This window comes from Marmota monax, unplaced genomic scaffold (genome assembly GCF_021218885.2).
Source record: "Marmota monax isolate L192 unplaced genomic scaffold, Marmota_monax_Labrador192_F-V1.1 WCK01_AAM20220418_F8-fsc00370, whole genome shotgun sequence".
Taxonomy (NCBI): Eukaryota; Metazoa; Chordata; class Mammalia; order Rodentia; family Sciuridae; genus Marmota; species Marmota monax.
The window spans coordinates 658,148-683,520 of record NW_026693560.1 but is presented as its reverse complement, the minus strand read 5'-3'; the positions used below and the strand labels follow the sequence as shown (position 1 = coordinate 683,520).

Sequence of the window (25,373 nt, the reverse complement as noted above, 5' to 3'; positions counted from 1 at the left end):
TCACCTGTAAACGGGAGGTGTCATAGCGAGGTGTCCTGACAATCTGTGACAGTCTCACTCCCAGGTGGCACGGAGCCTCCCCACGTTGTCCTGAGCCTTTAGCGGGTGTCCCCGGCCAGTGTCGCTGAGCTCCATGAAGCCAGCTCCGGGCAGGCGGCCCTGGCCCCCACCCAGCGGCTTGGCTGACCAGGGAGGCCCGGGAGTCCCGCTGGGCGGGTGGGGACGAGCCAGTGCCTGTGCCCAGGCGGCAGGGTGGCCCGTCTCTTCCCCACCCCGTGGCGGGGCCTCTTAGCCCAGCCTCAGGGGGTTCCCCGTTGTTGGTGGCACTGTGACAGCTGGCTGCTGTCGGAGAGCCCTTGCCGGCCCCTCCCCCCACGTGGGAAAAGTTACAAAATCCTTTATGCAAGTGACTTCCAGGCCTGGAGCTGGGGACCAGGGGACCACGGGGACAAGGGAGGGACACTGCACCCAGGAAGCATCTGCGTCACCCAGGCTGAGTTGCCATCTGCACCCTGCACACCGGCTCCAGCCCTGAGGCTCAGGATGGGGACCCTGTGACCCCTGGGGGGGGGGCAACTGTCAATCAGAGCCGGTGTCCTGGAAGCCCCAGATGGCCCAGCCCGGGGGGCTTCGGAGGGACTCCTACAGGGGACAGGCGCTAAGGGCTGGTCTGGCTGAGGCTGTCAATCACGGGCTCCCGTTTGGTGACATCTTTCCAGGCCAGCCTCGACCTCTTCGTGAACTTGGTGCCTTAACCTGTGACCAGGGACTGAGTGCTGGTGCCTCACCCTGGGCTGTCCCCAGCCCTGTTCTGTATTTAAAGACAGGGTCACCCTGAGCTGCTGAGGGCCTTGCTAAGTGCCCGAGGCTGGCCTCCGAGTTGTGATCCTCCTGCCTCAGCCTCCAGGTCGCTGGGATGACAGGCGTGGCCACCACACCCTGCTCCGTGGGGCACAGCAAGGCGCACAGATCCCATGACCAGGCCTGACTTGCAGTGGCCTCGATGCTGGCCAACAGGACACTGTTCGTGGCCCTCAGGCTAACAGTCCTGGGTGCCCTGTGACCCTGCGGTCACTCCCAGGGTAGGGTCCCCGTTCCTGGAGGGAGTGTCCCTGTGCACGGGGGAAAGGGCTCCCAGCCTCTGGGAGTGAGGCTCTGGTCCTGACCGCCCCCCACAGCTATGGGTCGATGGACACCAACTGTCCTCCCCCCAGAGGGCCTGGAGCCGGAGGGTGGCCTCTGTGGACGGCTGGAAAGGCCCAGGCCCTTGGTGGCACAGTCAAGGTCGGCAGAACCCACTGCTGGCCTGTCCCCAGCCCTGACGTCCCTGTCCTTGGCACTCTGTGGACTCTGAGGGGTCACCCTGCTCCCACCCAGGAGGGGTCGCCGAGGGACACCTTTGACACTCAGTCCCCACCTGCCTCCAATCCCCTCATGGGCTCACACAGACCCCAGGGCCAGAGACCCTCCCCTCCCGCCCTCCCAGACCCCAACCCCAGTGGCCTCAGCCCAGACACTAAGATGGACAGCAGCCCACGTGGGGTCACCGCCCTGGGCTCCCGTCTGTCCCCTTAGTCCCTGGGAGGCAGGGGACTCACCCCAAGAAGACACGGCAGCCAGTCCAGTCAAGAGCCTTTATGGGTCTCGGGGACAGAAGCCCCACAGTGACAAACCGCAGCCTGGAGGTCCCCGGCCCGCACTGGGCATAGGTGGCTTTGGGGCCCTTGGGTCAGATCCAGGTCACCACGGGGGAAGGGACCCTGTTGGGCCTGGGCTCTGCTGCAGGGGGTGGTGTGGGGACAGCCTGGGATCGGGGGACCCTGCCCGGCCCCAGCACGGGGTGCGAGGGACACTGCAGGAGCCCGTGGATGCACCTGGAGGGTGGGCGAGGTCAGCTGACCAGTGTCCCCACCCCCCCACACCGTGCCCGGGGCTAGGTGGCAGTCACTGGCTTGGAGGGGTGGCGCTCCCGTCACCCCACACCCGAGGGGACTCTGAGTGTCCCCTTCAGGGCAGAGGTGGCGGACGGGCCAGAGGCAGGCACTCGGCTCTGTGCATGGGGACAGAAGGAGGACCTGGGGACTCGGGGTGAGGCCACTGGAGATGCAGGCCCAGGACCCACCCCAGCTGCCACCAGCCTGGGACAGAGACCTCGCTGCCACCACCCTGGACACCCCCCCTGGGGCCTCGGTTCTGTGGGACCTGGCTTGGCCCCACTTTCCCTCGTGTCCCCTCCCCAGCCGCCTCCCTGTCCCCCCACACCCCTCCAGGCCCCTTCTGAGCTGACAGGTCGTCCCCAGGACCTGCCCCTGCGGCTGAGTGGGCGAGCCACGGGGTGTCCTGAGGCCCCCCCTCTTCATCACCACACGGGGACCTCACAGGAGCAGGCCCAGACCTTGCTTTATTGGGGGGACCCCAGACTGGAGAGCCCCCCTGCGTCCCTGCCCCAGGTCCCACGTCACACGGCTGGGGACATAGGACCCCGGGCGCCTGGCGCTGGGCTGTCCTGGGCAGCGTGGCTCCTGACACCTGAGGCATGGACAGTGGGACAGCCACCTGCGACTGGGGGGAGAGCCCAGCAGGGTGGAGATGGGGACTTCCTCTGTGTCACCGACCAGGACGTGTCCAAACCACAGGGCCCCCTGGCCTCCTGGCCTCCTCTCCTGCTCTGAAGACCTGCGGCCTCCACAGGGCCTGGTCCGACCCTGGACCCCAGGGGATCTTGCCTGGCCGCTGTCCTGCCCACGGGGACTAGGGACCCGGGCGGGGAGCAGAGGGGCCGCGGCGGGCCCTCCTCTGGCCCAGGCGGGGACGGCTCGGCCCTCCTTCCCCTCGGTGCGCTGGGCGCCTAGGGCCCCACAGGGTGGACACGGCACTAGAGCAGGTGGTGGCGGGCCGGAGACAGGCTGGTGCCACCTAGCGCAGCGCAGGTCACGATACCGAGGGCGAGAGCAGCGGGGTGTCTGAGCTCTGGGTGGAGATGCTGGGCGACTGGGGTCCGATGAGATCCAGGTTGCGCAGGTTGAGGATGGAGTCGGCGATGATGCGCGCCGTGCGCTTCTGGTAGCCCCCCGAGGTCACCATGAGGATAGGGATCTGCCGGCTTCGGACCACCCGGAACACCAGCTCGTCCCGCTTCACGATGCCCTGCGCGGGGATGGGGAGTGGAAGTCCTGCTGCAGATCTAGCCCTTCTCCGGCCTGCTGTGGCTTCCACCCACAGGCTCCCAGCTTTCCTGCTGCTGCAGAATCCCCCAGAGCCCGTGCCCCCCGCCAGTGTCAGGACCTACCTCTGGGCTGATGGCCAGTCCCCCGAGGCGGTCCCCCTCGAGGACATCGGTACCAGCGTTGTAGATCACCACGTCCGGGCTGTGCTCCTGCAGGGCCTTCTCCATGTTCCTCTCCACCTTGTGCAGGTACTCCTCGTCCTCCGTGCCCCAGTCCAGCTCCACCTTGCGCCTGATGGCCTCTGGGACAGGGGGACACAGAGTGCCCATGTGCAGGAGGACTGGGGCTCAGGATGGGGAAGCCCGTGAGCCGTCGGGGCTCAGTCACTTGGACCACACTCGTGGCAGACTCACCCGCACCCCAGGCAGCAGTGGCCCTGTTATGGTCTGGGTGTGGGGTACCACCCAGGCCCAGGGGAGAAAGGCTGGTAGACAACCTGTGGAAGCACCAGAAGGGGCTGGACCTTTAAGAGGCGGAGCCAAATGGAAGGAAGTGATGTCACTGGGAGCGTGGCAGGGCCTTTAAGAGGCAGAGCCAAATGGAAGGAAGTGATGTCACTGGGGGTGTGGCTGAACCTTTGAGAGGTGGAGCCAAGCGAAAGGAAGTGACGTCACTGGGGGCGGGGCTCCACTGCTCTGTCTCTGCTGCCCATGTGCTCCTGGCCATGACCTGCTGCTCTGCCACAGGCCCCAAGCCATGGAGCCAAAGGTCCACAGACCTGAGCCCCCAAAACACCGATCCAGACCCACCTGTCCTTCCTGTAAGGTGGCCACCTCAGGTGTTTTGTCACAGAGGTGAAAAGCTGAGGGTCCCAGGTCCCTGCCTGCAGAACGGGCAGGTTCCCGCCCTCCAGCCTCATCTGGGCATCCCGGCCTTTTGGTGGACGGGTTTAACCCACTTTCCTTCATTTTTCAGGAACGTGCACTAGAACTTATTTTGCCATCTTATTTTGTGTCTCCTCTTTTCTTGTCTGTCCACTGGCTCCCCCTGACATATGGACACTGTGGTCTTAGGTGGGTCTAGTGACTTCATTTATTTATTTTTATTTTTTTATTTTTGGTCCCGGGGATTGAACCCAGGGGACCTTAACCCCTGAGCTACGTCCCCAGTTCTTTTTATATTTAGAGACAGGGCCTCGCTGAGTTGCTCAGGGCCTCACTAAGTCGCTGAGGCTGGCCTCTACCTCCCAATCCTCCTGCCTCAGCCTCCCGAGCTGCTGGGATTACAGGCATGTACCACTGTGCCTGGCTTCTTCAGGTCCCAGTGTCCTTATGTGTCAAAGGGGAACAACCCCCACCTTGTAGGGATACTGAGGAAAAAGGAGGAGACTTCTATGGGGTTTGGAATGTAGGACACCTCGGGGAGGTAGCCCCATCCGAGTAAGCGTGCATTGGGGATGCAGGGGACAGCAGCTTACGCTTGGCAAAGCGGTCCCCGGGGTAGATGTGGCGGTTGTAGACGTCCATGATATACACACGCTTGTCGTCCATGAAGTCCCGCTCGTGCCCGTTGCCCTGGGAGGACACGGAGGCTGCTCTCGGGCAGGAGCCCTGGGGACGCAGGACTCGCCCACCCCACCCTCCCGTGTGACACTCCCCTGTACTGGGCAGTGTAGCTTGCCCTTGAGGACAGAAGCCTCCGTGGCTGGGATCCAGACTGGGACCTGGCTTCCGATCTACAGGAGGACCCCAAGGAAGCCGGGCCTCTAGGGAGTCCCCACCCCGCCTCCTGCTCGAGTCTGCGGGCGCCAGGTGGGATCAGGGGTAAGAAAAGCCAGCTGTAAAGGGCTGAGCAGTGTCACCTAACCTGAGGGAGCCCAGCCAGCCCAGGGCCACTAAAGGAGGAGAGCAGGAGGGGCCGCTCCATCCCACCCTGCTCACAGTCCCGAAAAGAAGGAGCCCAAGAAGTGAGGCCCAGGGGCCTCGGGGGGCCTGGGAACTGTGTGTGAGCCTCTGCCTAAGGGACAAGGGTCCCCGGAGCTCATCCGCGCCGTGCAGGAGGCGGCACTCAAATGGTTGGCAAGCAGTAGGGAGCCACAGCAGGGTATAGAGCACCATCAGACCTTGGCTCAGGACGAGCCACTGTGTGGTGACGGTGAGGAGGGAGGGAGGACCCAAAAGCAGGACCTGTCCCCCTGGGTGGGCTGGGAGGGCACAGGGACAGAGAGTCCCTCCAACCGGGCCTGAGAAGCAGAGGAGGGGACAGAGGCCTCATGCAGGACGTCCCTGGAAGGAGGGAACCCTCCGCGCAGGGTTGGGGTGGACAGGAGCTGCTGGGGACACAGGGAGGGTATCCCCTGCCACGGGGGATGCGGGACGGGGCTCCCACGGGCGCTCACCTGATGGGCATCGAGGTCGATGATGGTGGCCTTGGAGACGCCGTCCACTCGCTCAAAGAGAAACTGCCAAAGGGAGGGGAGGGCAGGCATGAGGACCCGGCAGGGCAGAGGACAGGGGGACGCGAGGGCAGGGGGACACGAGGGCACAGGCCGCAGGCCCTCTCGCCAGTGGGCCCGAAGGTCACTTCCCGGGAGAGCTGTGTGGGCAGTGGTCAGATCCCGGGCCTCCCCACACTCCCCTGGAAACGCACAGAAGTTGGGGGACCCCAGCCTTTCTGACACTAGGGCCGGGGGACCTTGTCCTCTGAGCCCCGTCCCCAGCCATGTTCTGTGTTTTATTTAGACACAGGGTCTCGCTGGGCTGCTGAGGGCCTTGCTTTGGCTGAGGCTGGCCTCCACCTTGCCAGCCTCCTGCCTCGGCCTCCCCAGCTGCTGGGATGACAGATGGGCCCGGAGGCCCAGCTTCCCCAGGCTTTGCCTCCTGCAGGGCCGAGCCCTCGAGCCTCCTCTGGAAGTCTCCCTCCTTCCCCTCCTGCCCTCCCCTGGGTCTCTGTGCTCCCCCCCTCTCGAGGGCCATGGTGGCTGAGCCCCTGCCCGTCCCCACACCCAGCAGGAGGCCACTGCAGAGTGGCTGGGGGCTCTGGGGACCGGCAGTCCTGAGGGCCACCCCCCAGCTCACTCTGGTGCGTGACAAGCCCCGCTGGGCCTCAGTCTCCCTGGGAGTCCCCCGTGTAGGGTCCAGCCGTGGGGGACAGCTGGCGGGGCTGGGCGCACGGTGGGCGCCGGCTGCTGCCAGGTCCCTGTTGTTGGGTCCCTCGCTATACCCCCTTGGCCCCCTGGTCCCCTACCTCACTGACCAACCCCGGTCAATGCCTGGCCCCATAGAACTCAGGACCCTGGGCCCCTGGAGCCTGGTCCCCACCCGCATTCGGGGACACACCTTGATGGCCAGTGTGATGTCCGCGTAGGCACAGAAGCCCCCGCCCCGGTCGCTAGAGCAGTGGTGGAAGCCGCCCCCTGCAGAAGGCAGACAGCGGTCAGGGCCACGGTCAGGGCCACCAGGGGCTTGGTCCCCTCCACGGTCCCCCTCCAGCCCTGGAAAGTCCCCTCCAGCCCCAGGTGGGCAGAGAGATGGTCATCTGCCCGGGCTGGGAGCCCACAGCCACCCTGCAACTCCTGAGGGACCTGGCCGCAGGCTGCTCTGAACAGACCGACACCTGCCCTGGGGGCCACATCCGAGGGGGCGCAGCCCTCCCACCAACCAGGTCACTGTGCTTGGGTCACAAGGCAGTGGCCGCCCCCTCGGGGCTCCTCCCAGGGCCCAGCTGGCTGGAGACTCCCAACAGCCCCGAAGAGGGCACTGTCACCACTAGGCCCTTTTAAAGAGGAGACTTTAAAACAGAGAGGGTCAGCAGTTTGCCCAGGGTCACACAGCTAGGTCAGGGCAGAAGCAGGATCTGAACCTGGCTGGGCCAGGACCCGGACCTTCGGCCAGACCACCAGACTTTCCACGGGAGACGGGCCCTGTGCCATGGAGTCCCCTGGAGGGCATCAGGGGCCCTCAATTGCGCAGGTCACCATGACACCATCTCTGGGCATCAGCACCCAGAGGTGACCAGAAGGAGGTCACGGCCAAGGCCCACAGGAGCCTCCTGGTGGGAACTGGGCTGCCTCAAGTAGGAGAGGACACCAGGGGGCTCCGCAGACTGTGAGTGCTGTGTCCCCAAGAGGGAGTGATGGGGCGAGGGAGCCAAGCTTGTGCGAAAGTCCAGGGGCCAGGAGGCGCTGGGCCCTGAGAAGGTGCGTCTGCCCACCGACGTGTGACCAGCCCAGGCCCTGGGGACACCAGAGCCTTTCTTTCTTTTTTTGTGGGGGCAAGGGGGGTACTGGGGACTGAACTCGGGGGCACCTGACCCCTGACCCCGTCCCCAGCCCTTTTTCTATTTTATTTAGAGACAGGGTCTCGCTGAGCTGCTCAGGGCCTCACTTTTGCTGAGGCTGGCCTCCAACTCTCAGTCCTCCTGCCTCAGCCTCCTGAGCGGCTGGGCAGATGGAGCCTTTCAGGGGCCATGTGGAGGCAGGTGTCCTAGCGACCTGCCTAGGGGACAGGCAGGCTCTCTGGAGGGAGGCTGGGGAACTCTCTAGGTGAGGGTCCCACTTACCAGGTGCCCTGAGGGTGCCTCCAGGTCCCTGCATAAGGAATTCAGGGTGGCTACCTCTAGTCCCTTCCTGTCCCCAGCCCCCCTCAGGCCAGCTCCACGGGGCACTCACCTACGTTGATGGCCCAGCCGCGCTCCACCGCCAGCTTTCCCGCCTTCGGGGACAAGCAGAGAGTGAGGTGAGGCGGCCCCTCCACCCGCTCCACCCACGGGGTTCCAGCCAGCTCCCTGTGGCCACCGGGGGAGGACGCAGGAGCCACCCACCCCAGCCCCAGCCCACTCAGCCCTTCCTGGGCCAAACCTGCGACTGGGCAGGGGGGCAGAATCAAACTGAGGACTTATCACCAGAAGAGGGTGATTTGATTTTGTTTGTTTGGGTCCCAGGAATTGAACCCAGGGCTGCTCAACCCCTGAGCCCCATCCCCAGCCCTTGTCATATTTTATTTAGAGACAGGGTCTCTCTCAGTTGCTCAGGGCCTTGCTAAGTGGCTGAGGCTGGCCTCCACCTTGCGATCCTCCTGCCCCAGCCTCCAGAATAGCTCAGATCACAGGCTTAGCCACCAAGCCCCGCAGAACATGCTCTGGGGGTTAGAGGCACCTTCTACACCAGCAAATATGGCGACCGGAATGCGGGGAAGGAACAGTGAATTCTAAGGTCCCCAGATGGGCAAGGGTCTTGGAGAAAGGGTCCCTCTTCTGCGGTTTGAGTGACATTTAGGGCTTTGCTCTCCACCCTGAGTGGGGGCGGGCACTGCAGGGCAGGAGAGGCACCTGGTGGGCCCACCCTACCTACCATGATGGTTCCTCCTGTCTGGATCCGAAGGGGCCGCAGCACCTTCCTCTGCACAAGGAAGTTGGGGAGGAAGATGACAGGAGGGATCTCTGTGATGGTGGCGACCGCGAAGGACCACTGTGGAGAGAGAGGAGGACCCAGGAAGTGAGACTCCCCTCAGCGCCCGGGACGGACTTGGGCTCCCTGGGTAAATGCACTTCCTGTGGCAGGAAGTGAGAGCCAGGGCCAGGCACAGCGCACTGGCCTGCGATCCTAGCAGCTCAGGAGGCTGAGGCAGGAGGATCACGAGTTGGAGGCCAGCCTCAACAACCCAGCGAGGCCCTGAGCAACTCAGCGAGGCCCTGTCTCTAAATGAAATGAAAAGGGCTGGGGACGGGGCTCGGGGGTGAAGAACCCCTGGTTCAGTCTCCACCATGGAAGGAAGGGACAGAGGGTGGGACAGTCGGAGGGAGGGCAGGGCTGCTACGGCCACCGGCCCCTCCCAGGCCAGGCTGCAGGACCAGGTCAGCCCCAGGGTCCTGGGCGCCTGAAGCCCGTGGGTGCCCTCTGGTGTCCACAGCAAGAACTGCAGCCGGGTGGACCTAGGCCGGCCTGCTCAGTCTTCTGCTCTTGAGGGGGTAAGTGAAGGACCCAGAGGCCTCTCCAGGGGTCTCAGACCCCCAGACCCCCAGCATACGCCTGCGATGGCCAGGTCCCCGGGCACACACATCACGCACTGACCCCAACCCTGCCTGCCTGAGATGCATCCAGGGCACTTTCCCTGTCACCAACTCCTGCAAGAGCCCCACAGGGCCCAGTGACATGTCCAGGCACAAGTCACTCACCTTGCAAGCACTAGCACCAGCCTCCTGGGCGCCCACCCTCAGGCCAGGCCGCTCAGCCTCGCAGGAGGCTCAAGTCCATGATCAAGAGAAGCCGGGAGCCGGGGCCAGGCTACCTGTGCGCTACCTGTCATCCCAGCGGCTCAGGAGGCTGAGGCAGGAGGATGGCAAGTTGGAGGCCAGCCTCAGCCACTTAGCAAGGCCCTGAGCAACTCAGGGAGACCCTGAATCTAAATTAAATTAAACAGGGCTGGGGACGGTCTCAGGGGGTCAGCATCCCTGCAGGGCGGTGGGTGACCGTCCTGGGCGGGTCCTGCCCGTGCACACTGTCGCTGCAGCAGTGGGGAGGCTGCAGTTGGGAGTGGTGTCCCAAGCTGCTCCAGTGTGAAGCAGAGGGCGAGGCACAGGAGGCCCTCTGCTAACCCCACCCAGCAAGGGCTCGGCTCTGGGGCCAGGCTGGACAGAAGTGGGGCGGGGACAGGCCGGCAGCAGCCTCTTCCCTGGGCCCTGCCCTGGGCTGTGTGATTTTGGACACAGCCCTTGCCCTCTCTGTGCTTTGGGCTCCCCATCTGCAAACAGGGCCTCAAGTGAGGCCCTGGAACGGACACCTGTCGCAGGGGCCTGTCCTCGGCCATCTCCACTACCCGGACCTGGGCTGCCCTGAGCCCCTCGGCTCTCCCTTCCTGCAGCACTTGTCCCCGGTGGTCACTGCGTCCCTCACTACGGTGGCAGCACCTTGCCTGCCCTCCCCGCCCAGGATGCTCCTGGAACTGCCCCCAGCCGGGTCCCCACCCCTGGCTCTGCTCTTAAGGCTGTGGTGGCCCAAGGGCAGCAGCATAGCACTGAGAATATGTCACACAGGCCAAAGCGCAGTCCACACCAGGGACATCGGGGACATCGGGGACATCGGATCCCAAAGCCCCGGGTGGCACTGGCAGGCACAGGTTGGGACGAGCCACGCGGGTGGTCAGGACCGACCTGAGGCCACGCCCGGGACCCCTGGGCCAGGCAGGGTGGGAGGTCCCGCCAGACGGTGGCCAGGAGTCAGGGCCTCCACCCGGCTAGCCTCAGTGGGGGGCCACGTCTGCAGGGCACACGGCCAGGCCCACTCTGGAACCTTCTGCCCACCCGCCCTGCTGCAGAGACCCCACTCTCCTGCGGCTGGGTCTCCCCTGCGGACATCCTCACAGAGGTCCGGACCCAGGAGTATGGTCAAGGGGGGACCGGCCACCCCACTGTTCCCGTGGAAGTGACTCTGCCCTGTCCCCAGCCCTTTTTACATTCTATTTAGAGACAGGGTCTCACTGAGTTGCTCAGGGCCTTGCTAAATTGCTGAGGCTGGCCTCCACCTTGTGATCCTCCTTCCTCAGCCTCCTGAGCCGCTGGGATTAGAGGAGTATGCCACTACACCCGGCCATCCCTAGGCCTTTTTATTTTTTATTTTGAGACCGGGTCTTGCTAAATTGCTGAGGGCCATGCTAAGTTACTGAGTCTGTTCTCCAACTTGCGATCCTCCTGCCTCAGCCTCCCAAGTTGCTGGGATGACAGGAGTGTGCCATCGTGCCTGGCCAAAGGGCATTTATTTTTTAACCTACACCCCAAAACAAAATAAATCAAACAATACCCACAGTGAATATCATAATGGTAAACGACTTTCCACCTAAAGTCAGTGCTAAGACAAAGTTGCCTGCTTTGCCGTTTCTACTCAACACAGTATTAGAGGGTCAAGCCTAAGCAATTAAGCAAGAAAAATAAATAAAAATGCACCCAGATTAGAAAGTAAAACTCAGTCTATCCACAGAGGGCACGATGACAGATTCAGAAGATCCTGGAGAATGTACACACGCAAACACTGACGTGAGAACAACACGGCAAGGTTGCAGGATATAAGATCCATGTGCAAAAATCAGTTGTCTCTCTAAAAACGAAACCAAGGAGGCCGTTCCATTAATAGCTTCGAGAAGAATCAACATGCTTGAGAATGAATTTAACCACAAGGTGAAAGACTGAGCTACGGAAAACTAGAAAACACCCCTGAAAGAGATGAAAGAAAACCTCAGCGAACGGAAAGACATCCCATGTTCATGGATCGGGAGACCAAACACGGGGAAGAGGCAGGACCTCCCGAGGAGGCCCACAGACTGGAGGCAGTCCCTGTCAGAAAAGGGACAAGTGGACCCTATAATGCATACGGACTCTCAAAGAAGCCCAAGTGGCCAAAACAATCTGGAAACAGAAGGACCAAGTTGGTTTGGGAGTCCACACGTCGAGACCTGTTACAGAGACCCAGGGATGAGGCCGGCTGACAGACGGCAGACCCAGGGGTCAGGGGCATGGACGTGGGAGCCCAGGAACAGGTCCACACACCTGTGACATCTCTCCACCAGGTACCGGGACCATTTGACGGAGGAAAGAAAACACTCTCCCTGAGAGAACTGGACACCCACGTGGAAAAGGATGAAGCTGGACTCTAACCTCACACCACGTGGACGGTAAGTCTTAGGCATCGGGGACTTAACCCAGGGACACTCGACCACTGGCCCCGTCCCCAACCCTATTTCGTATTTTATTTAGAGACAGGGCCTCACTGAGCTGCTTAGGGCCTCGCAGTTGCTGAGGCTGGCCTTGAACTCACAATCCTCCTGCCTCAGCCTCCCCAGCCGCTGGGATGACACGCGTGGGCCACTGCGCCCATCCTAGGGGTAAATCTTTATGAGCTTGAATTTGGCAATGGGATTTCCACTTGGCCCAGCCATGAATTTTATCAAAATAGTTTTAAAGAGGAGAGAGGGAAGAGGAGAGGGAGAGACAGAGAGACTGACTGACTCCAAGTTCCCTTTCGCTCCCCCTCTACCAGGGACTTCTGCCCCCAGGAGCTGAGGTTGGTGACTCCATTACTTGGTAATTTTGTTTGTTGACTGGCTTTCCAACCTTTCAGCTCCACAGGGAAAGGAGTTGGCCTCCTATGTTCCATCCTAGCCCTGCAGCACCCACAACAATGTTGGGCTCCTGGGCGTCCACTGGAGTGGCGTGTGACCGGCACAGCCTGGCACAGGGTGCCCAAGGACACATGCCCATGCTGCCCAGCACGGACCCGGACCGCAAGACAAAGGGTCATGGAAGTCCGCTGAAGGCAGGAGCCCAGCACTGGCCGAGCCCAACTGCCTCCCTCCATGGGCACCTCTGGACCTTGCACACAGTAGGTGCTCAGTAAACACAGGTTTCCCTGCTCTGATGTTTTGTTGCAAACATCTGATGGCTTTTCTCCTCGGTGCCCTGTGCATGGACACTCCTGCAGGGCCGGGCATGAAGCCCAGAACTGGGGTGAGGACAGAGAGGGACACAGCAGGGGACAGGGTGACCATTACGTAACTCACAGAGAACAGCCACGGACGGGGCCACTGCAGGCCACCCGGCACCTCGTCCCCCACAGCCAAGCCTCTCCCGATAGCCCAACCTTCCCTGGCCACCAGGGGGTCCCTCCCCTCCATGGGAAACCAAGACCCCTCCCCTTCCCAGTCTGTGGCACCTTCTCCCTTCACAGCTCCACTGGCTTGTCACCTCTTTGTTGTCTCTGGTGACAATTTAAACCTCACCTCCTTACTTGATGCTCTCTCTCTCTCTCTCTTTTTTTTTTTGGTACCAGGGATTGACCTCAGAGGCCCTCGACCCCTGAGCCCTGTCCCCAGTCCCACTTTGTAGTTTATTCAGAGACAGGGTCTTGCTGAGCTGCTTAGGGTCTCGCTTTTGCTGAGGCTGGCCTCCAACTTGCGATCCTCCTGCCTCAGCCTCCTGAGTGGCTGGGATGAACTAAGATGCTCTTGTGCGATTATCTTGGTTTCAAGCCTCCACCACTGACTGGCCAATCCACAGAGGCAGGAACCCTGAGCCGCATTCTCTTGGCGCTCAGCACACCACTGGCATGGAGCAACGTGTGTGGCCTGACCAGTTCTTCTCCTCAGTAGGCATCTTGGAAATCATCACATTTCCCCTTTTGCTCTCGCTGCCAGGGAGCTCCATGCTAAATGGACAGCCCACCTAGTACCTTCACTTTCCCCTTCAGGTGCCAAGCCTGCGTTCTCCTCCGGCCTCAGTCTATACCTAGGACTCTCCCTGCTCAGACCTTTAAATCATTACTCTTTATCACGAAGCAAGCTGCTCCCGGGTTTTTGGAAGGAAGAGGCCAGGAATGGACACTTCCCTAGAAGTTCCCCAAATGGGCACCTGGAGCCTGACCCCAGTCTTATCTTGGTTCCATTCTGATCTGACCTCTCCCTGCCCCATTCAGCGCCTCCGGCCCCTGCCTTCCGCTGGCCCTTGGGACCATGACAGATGTGTCCTCCTGGTGCAGCCCCTGGGTTATTGACTGGGGTCCCCTGGGAGGACCCTGGGAGGAGGGGAGGACAGGGAGCCCCGAGGGCTGTGGGATGTCCTGCCGGGTCACCCCTCCCGGCCATCTTGAGCAGACGCAGCCTCTCTCTGGGCCTCGCTTTTCTACCCACACAGCAGGGGCCTGCTGACCTCTGGCGCCCACGTGACTGAGTCCACTGCGAGTCCAGCCAGGCAGCTGGGGGTCAGGCCTTGCTGACACGGCCCCACCCCGAGGCTGGCTGGTAGGAGCAGATCCCCAGCAGCCACACACTCCCGCCTGCTCTCTGCTCCCACTAACGGGACCTAAATGCCCGGGCCCTCGGAACCTCAGCCACTAACAAGAGCTGTGAGGTCTCCTCCAGAGACGGGTCCTCAGTGGGCAGCCGGGGGGCCCAGGTTGGTCTCTGTGTGGAATTTTAAAATCTTATAACAAGCACAAGTGTCATCCCAGTGGCTCAGGAGGCTGAGGCAGGAGGATGGCAAGGTGGAGGCCAGCCTCAGCAAAAGCAAAGCCCTGAGCGATTCAGCGAGACCCTGTCTCTAAATAAAATATAAATAAAAAGGGCTGGGGACAGGGCTCAGGGGTTAAGCAGCCTGGGTTTAATCCCTGGTGCCCAAAAGAAAAAAAAATGAGTTGCCACATTCATAAATAAGAAACTCTCATTTAATCATCTGAATTTCCGGCTTCTCTTAGAAAGCCAGGTGCACTGGCCACACGGGGCCCACCGTGGACGCACCGTGGACCTGCACAGTAGCCATAGCAGTCCTCCAGTGTGCCCTAGTCTGTCGCCTGCCCACCAACTTCTTTATGTCCCCTGCTGGTCCCTGGGCAGAGTCAAACTAGTTTTGAGCCCAACAGGTTTGGCAAGTCTTTATGAGAAGTCCTTGGAACTGAATCTTAGAGTTCAGCCTAATATAAAAACAGGCAGAAGCAGAAGAGGGTGAGGTGGATGGGGCCAGGGGACAGGGTCTCCTCTCCCCCACTGCAGTCATCCCAGCAGGGTCTCTGAGATCTGTTCGCGGAGCCCAGACTGAAAGTCACCAAAGTAGAAGTGACTGCGTCCCACGAAGCAGAAGGTTCAGGAGAAAATCCTTGTTTCTTTCCTTCTTTTCTTTCTTTCTTTTTGGTACCAGGGATTGAACCCAGGTTGACTACCCCCTGAGCCCCGTCCCCAGCCCTTTTTCTATTTTATTTAGAGACAGGGTCTCGCTGAGTTGCTACATTGCTGAGGCTGGCCTCCGACTTGCGATCCTCCTGCCTCAGCCTCCCACTGGGATCATAGGCGTGCGCCACGGTGCCCAGGGAAAAGCCCTGTTTCCACATCTCCTGACCAAGGGGAGCTCACTACATACCAAGAAGGCTTTCTGAGGCCTCTGTCTTCTCCTCCAGAGAGAAGTGACTCCCATGTTCCTCCTTCAATAGGAACAGAGAGGGTGGCCTGAGGCCCAGCGCCCACTCTGGCCACACCCCTGGTGGGAGGAGCCCCAGGTCCCCAGCGGCCTACCTTTAGCTCATTGAGGTAGCGCCTCGTGTGCACCACCAGCAGGTCCTCCTCCGAGGCCTCCCGTGCCTCCACCAGCATGCCGTCTGACAGCAGGTTTTCCTCTGCAACAGACAGACAGACGGCGCTGCTTCCTCCTGCTCAGCCCCCGCCCACCTGGCCCTCCCCGGCTGCAGCCTGGACCTGCACAGCCCTGTCCCCAGAGCTGGGCACGGTGGGCCTGGGGCATCCTGACCCCGGGCTGCCTCTCAGGCCACGGTGGATGACCGCCAGGCCCTCGGGTGACGGTGACACTGAACCCTACGCGCACAGCAAACCTCGGACTTCCCAGGCCACCAAGACAGCCACAGGCCTCTCCTCCACGCCCACCTGGCCTCCGCTCACATCTCTGTCACCAAGGGTGAGCGGCAGTTGCGCCACAGCCACCAGCCAGGACTGGATGACGTAGCTGTTTCATGGCTTCGTTTTAACCATGACCTTCTATTTTTGGCCCATGAGACTGGCTTTTCCCATTTAGATGACATAATGTTTCCTCTTCTATCAAATTTAAGTTTGTTAAGAAAAAAAACAAAAAAACAACAACAACCCAGAGGCGAAGTCATTAAAAATATGCAGTAAATAGTGGAACAGGTGGTATGAAGAGCCCGGCAGGCTCCCAAGAGTGGGTTGCAAGTGACTGGTGTTGGGCAACACGGCGTGATTTCCATCTCCCTTACGTCGACGAGATTTGCTCCATTTTGCAAAAGTAGAACCTGTGGCAGCTGCCCACGCCTAGAATCCCAGCCCCTCCGGAGGCTGAGGCAGGAGGATCGCAAGGTGGAGGCCAGCCTCAGCCACTTAGCAAGGCCCTAAGCAACTCAGCGAGACCCTGTCTCTAAATAAAATACAAAATAGGGCTGGGGAGGGGGGCTCATGGTTGAGGGCCCCTGAGTTCAATCCCAGGTACAAATAAATAAAAAAGCAACAGAAATCAGCCCTGGTGGGAACCAACTAGTGCCATACATTTTCTATACAGAGCTCCAAGCAGGAACTCCATTCCAGAATATTCCATGGCTCCTTCCTTAGCAGGGCATCCAAGGCCCCTCGCCCCATGGCTCCTGCCTCCCTCCCATGCTCATCCTCGGGAGCCAGGAGTGAGCTGGCCTCACTATTGTCCCCTAGGAGAAGGAGACAGGAACTCTTCTGCTGAGATCCTGGGTGATGCAGAAGCCCCACAAGGGCCGAGCAGACAGTGAGGGAGGACATCATTGAGGAAGGCAGGGCCACTCCCGAGTGAGCGTCAGGCAGGCTCTTGCCTCTCAACTGGCCTCGGTTGTCACTGTCCCTGTCACCTGTGAGTTTATGCTTCCTGTTTTCCTCTGAATGCCCACTCCAGCCCCTACTGCAAGTGGAAAGCCAGTCTCACTCGCCAGAGAGAAAAAACAACCAGAAATTTAAAAAATATAAGATGGAAAACAGCCAGTGTTATTAATCTCCAGTTGGACCCTATTTTCCACAGGACTCAGGGGCCAAGCCTTGCTCTAGCTTTTGTGAAAAAGAGAACCGGGCTTAGGTGTCAAGGACAGGCTGGTCCCAAGAGGGGACCTTGCCCATGGTGTGATCAGGAGGGACAGTCAGATCCCAGGGCATCACTTTGGATGCTCTGAAGGAAAATCATCCAGGATAAGCCAGGAGTGGGCGGGGCCTGCAGACTTCCCCTTGGCTTCAGGCTCGCAGGATGCTGTGTGTTTTAGGCATGTTTGCAACCTTTCTGGGCCCAGTTTCCCCATCTGTCATCAGACAACGTTGGAGCAAAAGCGCCCCAGGTCCCAGGTTCTCTGAGTGGGTATTAGAGTCCTTCAGACTCCCACGTCCCTGGGTCTAGCGTTAGCCAGCTCCTCCATCTGGGTCTGTGGGGCAGAGGGGGGACTTTATCCGCAGCAGTGGGGAGCCACAGACGGTGAGTCTGTGCTTGGGAGTCTGTTCTGGAAGATGCTTTTGCCACAGGGAGGAGCGTAAGGGAATGTGATGGTTGAATCCAGAGGCAAGAGTCTGATGCTCCCGATGGGGATGAGGATGGGGAGGACCCGGGGGGGTGAGGAAGCCCACGCAGGGCCCCAGGAAACCTTCCCTACCTTTTAGGAAATTGATCACCTTGCCCCATTTCCCGGCATCGAAAGGGTGCAGCTTCTCCAGGCCCATGAAGGTAATGTTGTAGCGCGGGGAGTACACGATGGGCCAGTGTGTCTCTGGCACATGCTGGTAGAGCTGGCTGGAGTGTGGCCTTCCGTGCACAGGAGGGAGGACAGACACACAGCTGGGTCAGCCCTGGTGTGCAAAGCAGCCTCCCTGTTCCCTGATCAGCCCCCACTGACCCCCTCTGCTGCAGACAAGGGCCTCTTAACAGAAATCAGAATCGGAACAGGTCTGCACGGAGCCCTTGGCGGCTGGCCCTGAACCAGATTCCAACCCAGTCCTCCCTCCCAGTAGCCGCAGGAGCAGGAGCCACAATTGCACCCGACTCTCCAGGGACCAGGTGTGCCCAAGGTCACACGCCCAGTCGGTGCAGCAGTCGTCAGCGCACCCAGGTGTGTGGGCCTGCAAGGCCCAGGCCGTGCGGTGGCGGCTGTTGCAAGGGCTGCATCCAAGGAGCGCGCACGGCAGGGCTCGGGGAGCTGCGGCACACCCCGGGGCCGGGCGGGGATCACTTGGGGCCACGCAGCTGTCCCCCTCCTCCCAAGCCGCGCAGCTGCCCCATGGGGACCCGAAACCTGCTCTGGCCGCCGCCGTGGGGACATCCGCACAGCTGCCGGGGCCTGGGCTGGGGCAGGCCGCGCACGAGGCCGCCCCGCCAGCTCCGGGGGCCGTCCCTGCGATCCGGAGATGACCAGGGGGCGACCAGAGGGCTGGCCTGCGCACCGGGCCCAGCGACCCTCGCCCGCCACAGTGGGGCCCGCACCTGGCGGGCCGGAGGGGCGGCCGCGCACTCGCGCCCCTGCCCGCAGGGACCCCGGGGACCCCCCGGGCTGCGCTGGCGCCCCGATCCGCACCCACCCCTGCTTCACTCACATCGCGGGGCCGGGCCCTCCCAGCGCTGGCCGCCGCTCCGCCACCGGGCAGGGCGGGGCGCGAGCGGGGCGGGGCCGTCTCAGGACACGCCCCTAGCCGCGGCCTGCTCGGCCGGGGAGGCGGAGCTCCTCCCGACTCCGCCCCCCGCGCCTGCGCCTGCGTCACAGAGGGATGAAAGCCCGCGCAGAACTGGAACGCAGAAAGGAGGCCTCGCCCCCAGCGCCCGTCAAACCCGAAGCCCCGCCCTCCTCAGACGAATACCCAATAGGATCCCGCAACGTTCGTAAAGCCACGCCTTCGGGGGGGCGGGCCGCGTGGGATTTCACTCCGGCGCATCCAAGAGGAACGTGCGGCCGTGGCCCGCCCCGGGGGCGTGGCCACGCTTCGTCCCGCCTCCCCGCGCGCCGCCCTCTGGGAGCTCTCCTAGTCCGCTCAGACCTGCTTTCCCTGTGCGCGGTGCCGCAGACGCGCCGTGTGACTCCGGGCCGGCGTCTGCGCCTTCTGGACCTTGGCTCGCAGTGGGGAGCTGCGGGGACGGAGGGCGTCGCTCGGGTCTTACCCAGTAGAAGTCGCGATCCCTCCTGCTCGGAGGCCACTCCGGCGCCCTCCGGGATCGCAGCCCTCCGCCGGGTCCCGCTGTGGGCAGCTCCGACGGGGGCAGGAACTCCCAGCGCAAGTCCTGCTGGCTCTGTGGTCCTCGGTTTCCCCGTCTGTGATCCAGGCTTCAGGGTCCACAGGGGTACCTGTGCACAGTCCCCGTCCCCATCCCCCCCCCATGGTGTCAGTACACAGCCCTGTCCCCATCCCCCGCCAAGGTACTTGTGCACAGTCCCCGATCCCATCCCCCGCGACGACCCAGGACGTTGAGACAAGCCCCAGCGACACCGGGGGGTGTCCGTGGGACTGGAACCCGCGAGGTGCACCCCACAAGAGAGGTCCAGAGAACTCCGACAATGGCCCTCTGTCCGCCTGGCTGTTTGCACGGGTTGGTGCAGCTGACAGAGCTCTGCCTGGATCCAGCAGCTGGGCACCCGGTGGCCCGGCTACGGGCTCCAGGGCAGAGCCCGCAAGGCACCTGACCACAGGGTCGCGTTGGACCAATGGCTTCCGTCCTGACCTTCAGACCCGAATTAAATCCAGGCTCGGTCCTCTGCCCAAACAGTGGCCTGGGGCAACTTAACGTCTGCCCAGCCACCTCGTGGGGCACTTGCGACAACCAAGAGAAGGTAATGTCGCTTGTTGAGAGAGTGCCTATGTATTGAAGCTTCAAGTCTGAACAGTTTCTGCTCCATGGAGAGTCTTATAACAGCCCAGGAGGCAAATTGTGTTGTCACCATTGTATAGAAGAGATGGAGGCACAGAAGGGTCAATTGCTCAAAGGTCAGAGACTTGGACTACAGGGATGGAAGGGAAAAAGTAATGGGAGGGGCACTAGGGATTGAGCCTCAGGGCAATTTACCTCTGAGCTACACACCAGCCCTTTTACTTCTTCTTCTTCTTGATACCAGGGATTGAACTCAGGGGCTCTCCATCACTGAGTCCCGTCCCCAGCCCTGTTTTATATTTTATTTAGAGACAGGGCCTCACTGAGTTGCTTAGTGCCTTGCTGTTGCTTAGGCTGGCCTCCAACTTGACATCCTCCTGCCTCAGCCTCCTGAGCCACTGAGATGACTGGCATGTGCCACCGTGCCTGGCTTCTTCTTATTTTATTGAGACAGGATCTTACTAGGTTGCTTAGGGCCTCACTAAGTTGCTGAGGCTGGCCTTGAACTTCCGATCCTCCTGTCTCGGCCTCCCAAGCTGTTGGGATTACAGGTATATACAACCATGCCTGGCTGCCGCAGCCCGGCTGGCTGGGCAAAATAGCTGGGGGATGACGAACAACTTGTGTAGATTGATACAGCAGGAGTGGGAGCCCTTTATTGTAGGACAGGAGGGGTATTTACACATTCCACACAGCTTATCTTAATTAGCATAAACTAGATACATCAGTCAACCAATAAGAAATCGCCACACTTAATGGCTCACTGGTGTTACTTCACAAACCACTCCCTCTGGCAAAATGCCAGGCGCCATCCTGACTTGTTTACAGACTCTAACACCTGGCAGTAAAAAAGTAATATAAAAAAGTGAGAGAGTGTGTACAGGGACCCGAGGTCATGCTGAGATGCTGGCTGAAGGTGAATCTCAGAACTTGATCTGGCATTTGGAAAACCAGAGATGAATCCACTGATATGGGAGGCTGAGGCAGGAGGATCACAAGTGTGAGGCCCAAATCAACAACTTAATGAAGCCCTTTCTTAAAATCAAACGTCCAATTTTTAAAAAGGGGGCCAGGGATGTTGCTCCATGGTAGGGTGCCCCTGGGCTCAATCCCCAGTACCACAAAATTTAACAATTAAAAAATTTAAAAAATAAGAAGAGACAGAGAAATTGTCTCCTTTTCATTTTTTAAATCTCAATGTTTATTTTCTTTTAAAATATCACTGTGTTAAAACAAGACCCAAATTTACTGAACATTGCATACTTATTATTTTTTTTCTTTTATACAATCTCAGGATATAAAGAGAATTCTGGGGGGCTGGGGTTGTGGCTCAGTGGTAGAGTGCTTGCCTAGCATATGTGAGGCACTGGGTTCGATTCTCAGCACCACATAAAAATGAATAAATAAAATAAAGATATTGTGTCCAAGTACAGCTACAAAATTTAAAAAAATCATCAGTCTCTCTCTGTATATAACTGTCCAACTGGTGAGATTCTACATCATGTAAAACCAGAAGAATGAGAAACTATATTCCGTTATATATGATGTATCAAAGTGCATTCTACTGTCATGTGTAATAATTAAAACAAATTTTAAAATTTTTTTTTAAATTATCAGTCTCTTCCTACTCCCCAAATTGCTGCTTTTAATTTATTTAGAAAGTAAATAGCATCCTATGTTTGCTGAAGGAAAATTAGAAAATACGGAAAGGTGGAAAGAAGAACACACATATTTGCTGGAAGAAAACACATATTCACTGAAGAAAGCAACTTAAAATACAGAAAGATAGGAGAATATTTAAGAGACCCACTTCTTTAAAAAAATATATTTTTTTCTCCTGAATTTCAGATTATTTCCTTAGTTAAATTTGAACCAAGAATGAGAACAGAGGAAAGGTCTTTGGTTCATCTCATCAAATAACACTTTCTAAATACCAAACCTATTTGCATTTCTCAGCATATCATGTGAGGACTCTGGCCACCGTTACATGATGGGGACACTTTGTGCCATGGATCATCCAGTTCTGAAGTGGGAGCATGGCTTCTCCTGTGATACTATATACATTGTCAGCTGCCCAGCAGGGGCCAGCAAGGGAGGGGCAGGGCATACAGTGTGGGAAAAATTCCATGTATCAGTCAGCTATCTCTGCATAACAAATAACCCCCAAACTTAAAGGTGTAAAACACAACATCCACTGATTCTCATGAAACCATCAGTGCGCTGGGTGGTTCTATTAATCTGGCTGGTCTTGGCTGTGGTCATTTGGTGGGTCAGCCTTGGCAGGGACATCTCTACCTTTGGAGTGAGTGTTCCAACCTGCTCCCCTGGGTCTATCCTCACGGCCGCAGGATTCCAAGAGAGAAAATCAGAACCACCCAGGGCTTGTTCCACTCCTGCTTGGGTCAGGTGTCTCTCTTCCACTTGTCAAAGTCATGTGACTCAGCTCACAGCCAGGGCAGGAGGGTAGGTGCTACCAAGGGACACGAACACGGGCCATCGAGAATAATTGGGACCATTATTGCAATCATCTACCACAAGCTGCGTCCTCAGCCGACGGGAACACGGTCTCCATGGCAACCACCAAGGGCCACTCTGAGCCCCCCCCCCATGGCACCAAGGATATCTTGGTGGAAGGCGGCTGACCTCTGTCCACTCACGACTTGGCACCCCATTTGATCCCTGTGAAGTGTAAGTTGTGGGAGGACAGGAAGAGGGGAGTCCTTGAACTGTCACCCTGGAGACATGGGGTTTAGAAAAACTCAGTTGGGTACAAAAAAAATCAAAGAAAGGGACAATTCAGGCACAGCTGGGTTTTATAGATGAGAATTCAAATCCACAAGAACTGAGGTTCACTGGCCTTCCATGGGTTGTGGAGAGGGTAACAAAGACCCCAGCAATTCATAGGGAGTTTCTGGAGCAGTGGAGAGAAAGAATCTTCTAGCAATCGGCCACTTTGAGGCCAGCAAGGTCCGTAACCTATCAACCAGACGGATGTCTCTCGTTTCCTAGCCCAGAGAGGTTGAACGACTCCTTGGAGGTCACACAGCAAGCTAAGGCAGCCAGTAAGGAGCTGAATTCCCCATTCTGTCTGCAGCGCCGGGTGACTGCTGGGGTTTGCTGCAAACATTCAAATTACTTCTTAATTGGAGTCTCCTGCTTAATTAGTGCTTCCTGAGCAGACCGTGCTCCACGGGCTCAAAACCTCAATCAACACGATCATCTCTAAATTGCTGAGACCTCACTCTTCTTCTCCACATGACGATGCATCATGGGTTTTGCTCAGTAGGACAGCCGGAGAGGGGACAGCGACATGCAGTCCCCCTTGGCAGAAAGAAAGCAGCTGTTCTCGCCACCACCCGCTGTTCCAGAGACTTCTTAGTGCTTCATGGCTACACACGGGGGCGGGGGTTGGGAGTCAGGATTGGGAAACAGGCAGACAGAGTTGGACTCCAGGAAGTACCACTAACTCCCTGTGTCACCGTGAGAACATCTCTGCCCTCTCTGGATCTCAGTGACCACTAAAAGTGTCCCCCAAATCCAGGCAGGGTGGCGCACACTTGTCATCCCAGTGGCTGGGGAGGCTGAGGCAGGAGGATCGCAAGGTAGAGGCCAGCCTCAGCAAAAGCAAGCCCCTAAGCCACTCAGTGAGAACCTGTCTCTAAATAAAATACGAAATAGGGCTGGGGAGGGTTGACTACAGGAATGTTGGGGGCCATAGCCCACTATCGAGAAGTGTCACACTAACAGGCCACTGAGACCCGAGCCTTCTGGAGACTACACCCCACAGCAGCAGAAGTATAAAACTCCAGTGTGTTTGTCGGCAGGAAAAGAAGATGGAATTTCATCTCACAATCTCTCCTTTCAGTATGTGTCTGGCCATATTTGGAATACACTTATGCAAAAAAATAATTGGAAATTCACATTTGACTACCTACCAACCCTAACTGAACTGGGGAGGTTCTATTCCGTTCTGGCTCATGAGGTCGGCCTCCTCAGAGGCTGCGCAGAGCGCAGGCTGGTAAAGACGCAGGCCAGGGCTGAGGAGCCATCTGCACACGCCAGGTCACCTCTGGGCCTCCATTTTGTGAATTATGAAATGCATGCCAGCTGGAGGTGTGGAGGTGTGTGCTTATGATCCCAGCCCCCTCCAGGCTGCGGTGAGAGGATTGCAAATTTGAGGCCAGCCTCTGCAATTTACACCTTGTTTCAAAATCCAGGGGGCTGGTGATGAGTCTCAGGGGTAGAGTGCTGATCTGGAATCCACGAGGCCCTTCGTCCTTTGGGTGGATACTATCAAGTGGACTTGCTGGACAGTATGCTAATCCAATTTTTGACTGAACTTGGGGGCACTCCACCACTAAGCCCCATCCCCAGCCCTATTTTGTATTTTATTTGGAGACAGCATCTCGCTGAGTTGCTCAGCACTGAACTTTTGCTGAGGCTGGCCTCAACCTTGCGATCCTCCTGCCTCAGCCTCCGGAGCCACTTGGAGTACAGGCATGAACCACCGGGCCCAGTTGGTCATTCGATTTTTAAGGAAACTCCATACTGGTTACCAAAGTGTGCCAGCAATGCACATGGATTCCAATTTCTGTTAGTTCTTCAACAGACTTATTTCCTGTTTTCAATGGTAGCCCGCAGGTAGGAGGCAGCATCTTATTGGGGTTTTGATTGGCATTTCCTTAATACCCATGCTTTCGCAGCCTGATGTGACAGGCCCTCCCAGGAAGTGGTGACATCTCCCGAGTCCTGCGCCTTGCTTTGGTAGTTACAATATGACAGGCGTGAGCTCACGCCCATTCAGGCCTCAGAAGGATCTGTGTGCTGAAATTCAGCTCTAGAGATGCAACCGAGTTCCCAGGTCCACTGGCAGGTGGCATCCGTAGCAGAGAAACATCAGAGCTCCTGAGGGTGGGGCATGCCCTCAAAATGTCATAGCAATCCCCAGCAGCTCACCACCCATCTCTTCCTTCTGGGTTCTCGCCTTGTGAGTTTGCAGAACAAAATTCAGCCAGGAAGAGTGAGCGTTAAGAGCCGAGTATATTCTAGACTATGGGGACAGACTCTTGCATTGCAAGACAGGCGCTAACAGCCGGTGGTGAGTTGCTGGCAATTGTTCAGCAAATCACTGTCATCGCCTCTACAGAGCCGGAGGCCCAAGTCTGCATTGACATTTTGCTGTTTTGCATTTGGTCACCTAGAAAACGGAAAATAGCTTTATGTAAGGTGTCGGGTGGTCGCCCTGGTGGCCCAACACAGGATCCGCTCAGTAAGTTGGAGCACTGTTGATGTCCAGAGGCCTTTATTACTTAATGAAGTAATAAAATTTCAATGCAAATGCATGCCTGTCATCCCAGCAGCTCCGGAGGCTGAGGCAGGAGGATTGAAAGTTGGAGGCCAGCCTCAGCCACTTAGCGAGGCCCTCTGCCACTCAGCGAGACCCTGTCTTTAAATAAAATATAAAATGGGGCTGGGGATGGGGCTCAGGGGTTAAGCACCCCTGGGTTCAAACCTCAGTGCCCCCCCCGCACAAGAAAAGATTTCAAGGCAAAATAATTGTACTTCCATGGGGGGAATCGTATGCAGAGCTGAAGTATACATGCCTGTGTTCAGTCGTCAAGCTAAGATAACCTGTCCATCATTTCAGAAATTAGTTGTCCCTTTTCAATGCGTTTTCCTGACCACTAGAGGCCACCACTGCTCTGACTGACGGATTCCTAGGGCCGACTCTTGAAGTTCAAGTGCAAGGACTCACACAGTCTGCATTATTTTATCTTTTGATTTGTTCTTACTTATCCATGACAGCGACGTGCATTCTGACATCTCCCACATCCACGGAGCATAGCTTCC

General features: G+C 58.5%; 1 protein-coding gene and 1 long non-coding RNA gene across 3 annotated transcripts; one reads left to right on the top strand and one right to left on the bottom strand.

Annotated features, from left to right (window-relative positions):
• Positions 1-1,620: 1,620 nt before the first annotated feature.
• Hdac11 (histone deacetylase 11) lies at positions 1,621-18,362 on the bottom strand. 2 transcript variants are annotated; one of them, XM_046458729.1, is made up of 10 exons: positions 18,260-18,362; positions 17,326-17,474; positions 15,215-15,315; positions 8,518-8,634; positions 7,837-7,879; positions 6,506-6,582; positions 5,566-5,628; positions 4,645-4,741; positions 3,290-3,468; positions 1,621-3,147 (listed from the first exon to the last, which is right to left on the bottom strand). In XM_046458729.1, coding segments are annotated over exons 1-10 (1,044 nt in total). In that variant the 5' UTR covers positions 18,262-18,362; the 3' UTR covers positions 1,621-2,931. The 2 variants fall into 2 exon arrangements, with proteins under 2 accessions (XP_046314685.1, XP_046314687.1); XM_046458731.2 differs by lacking the exon at positions 18,260-18,362 and adding an exon at positions 17,962-18,098.
• On the top strand, positions 10,975-12,946 carry LOC124102435 (uncharacterized). Its single transcript, XR_006854875.2, has 2 exons — positions 10,975-11,830; positions 12,277-12,946. It is a non-coding gene; the product is annotated as an uncharacterized LOC124102435 (long non-coding RNA).
• Positions 18,363-25,373: the final 7,011 nt, after the last annotated feature.

What these genes read in the sequence shown, in the direction of transcription:
- Hdac11 (XM_046458729.1), bottom strand. An exon ending in GGTGATCAATTTCCTAAAAG is followed by an intron (nt 15,316 to 17,325) that starts GTAGGGAAGGTT and finishes TGTCTGTTGCAG; the next exon opens with AGGAAAACCTGCTGTCAGAC. An exon ending in GCTACCTCAATGAGCTAAAG is followed by an intron (nt 8,635 to 15,214) that starts GTAGGCCGCTGG and finishes CTCTCTCCACAG; the next exon opens with TGGTCCTTCGCGGTCGCCAC.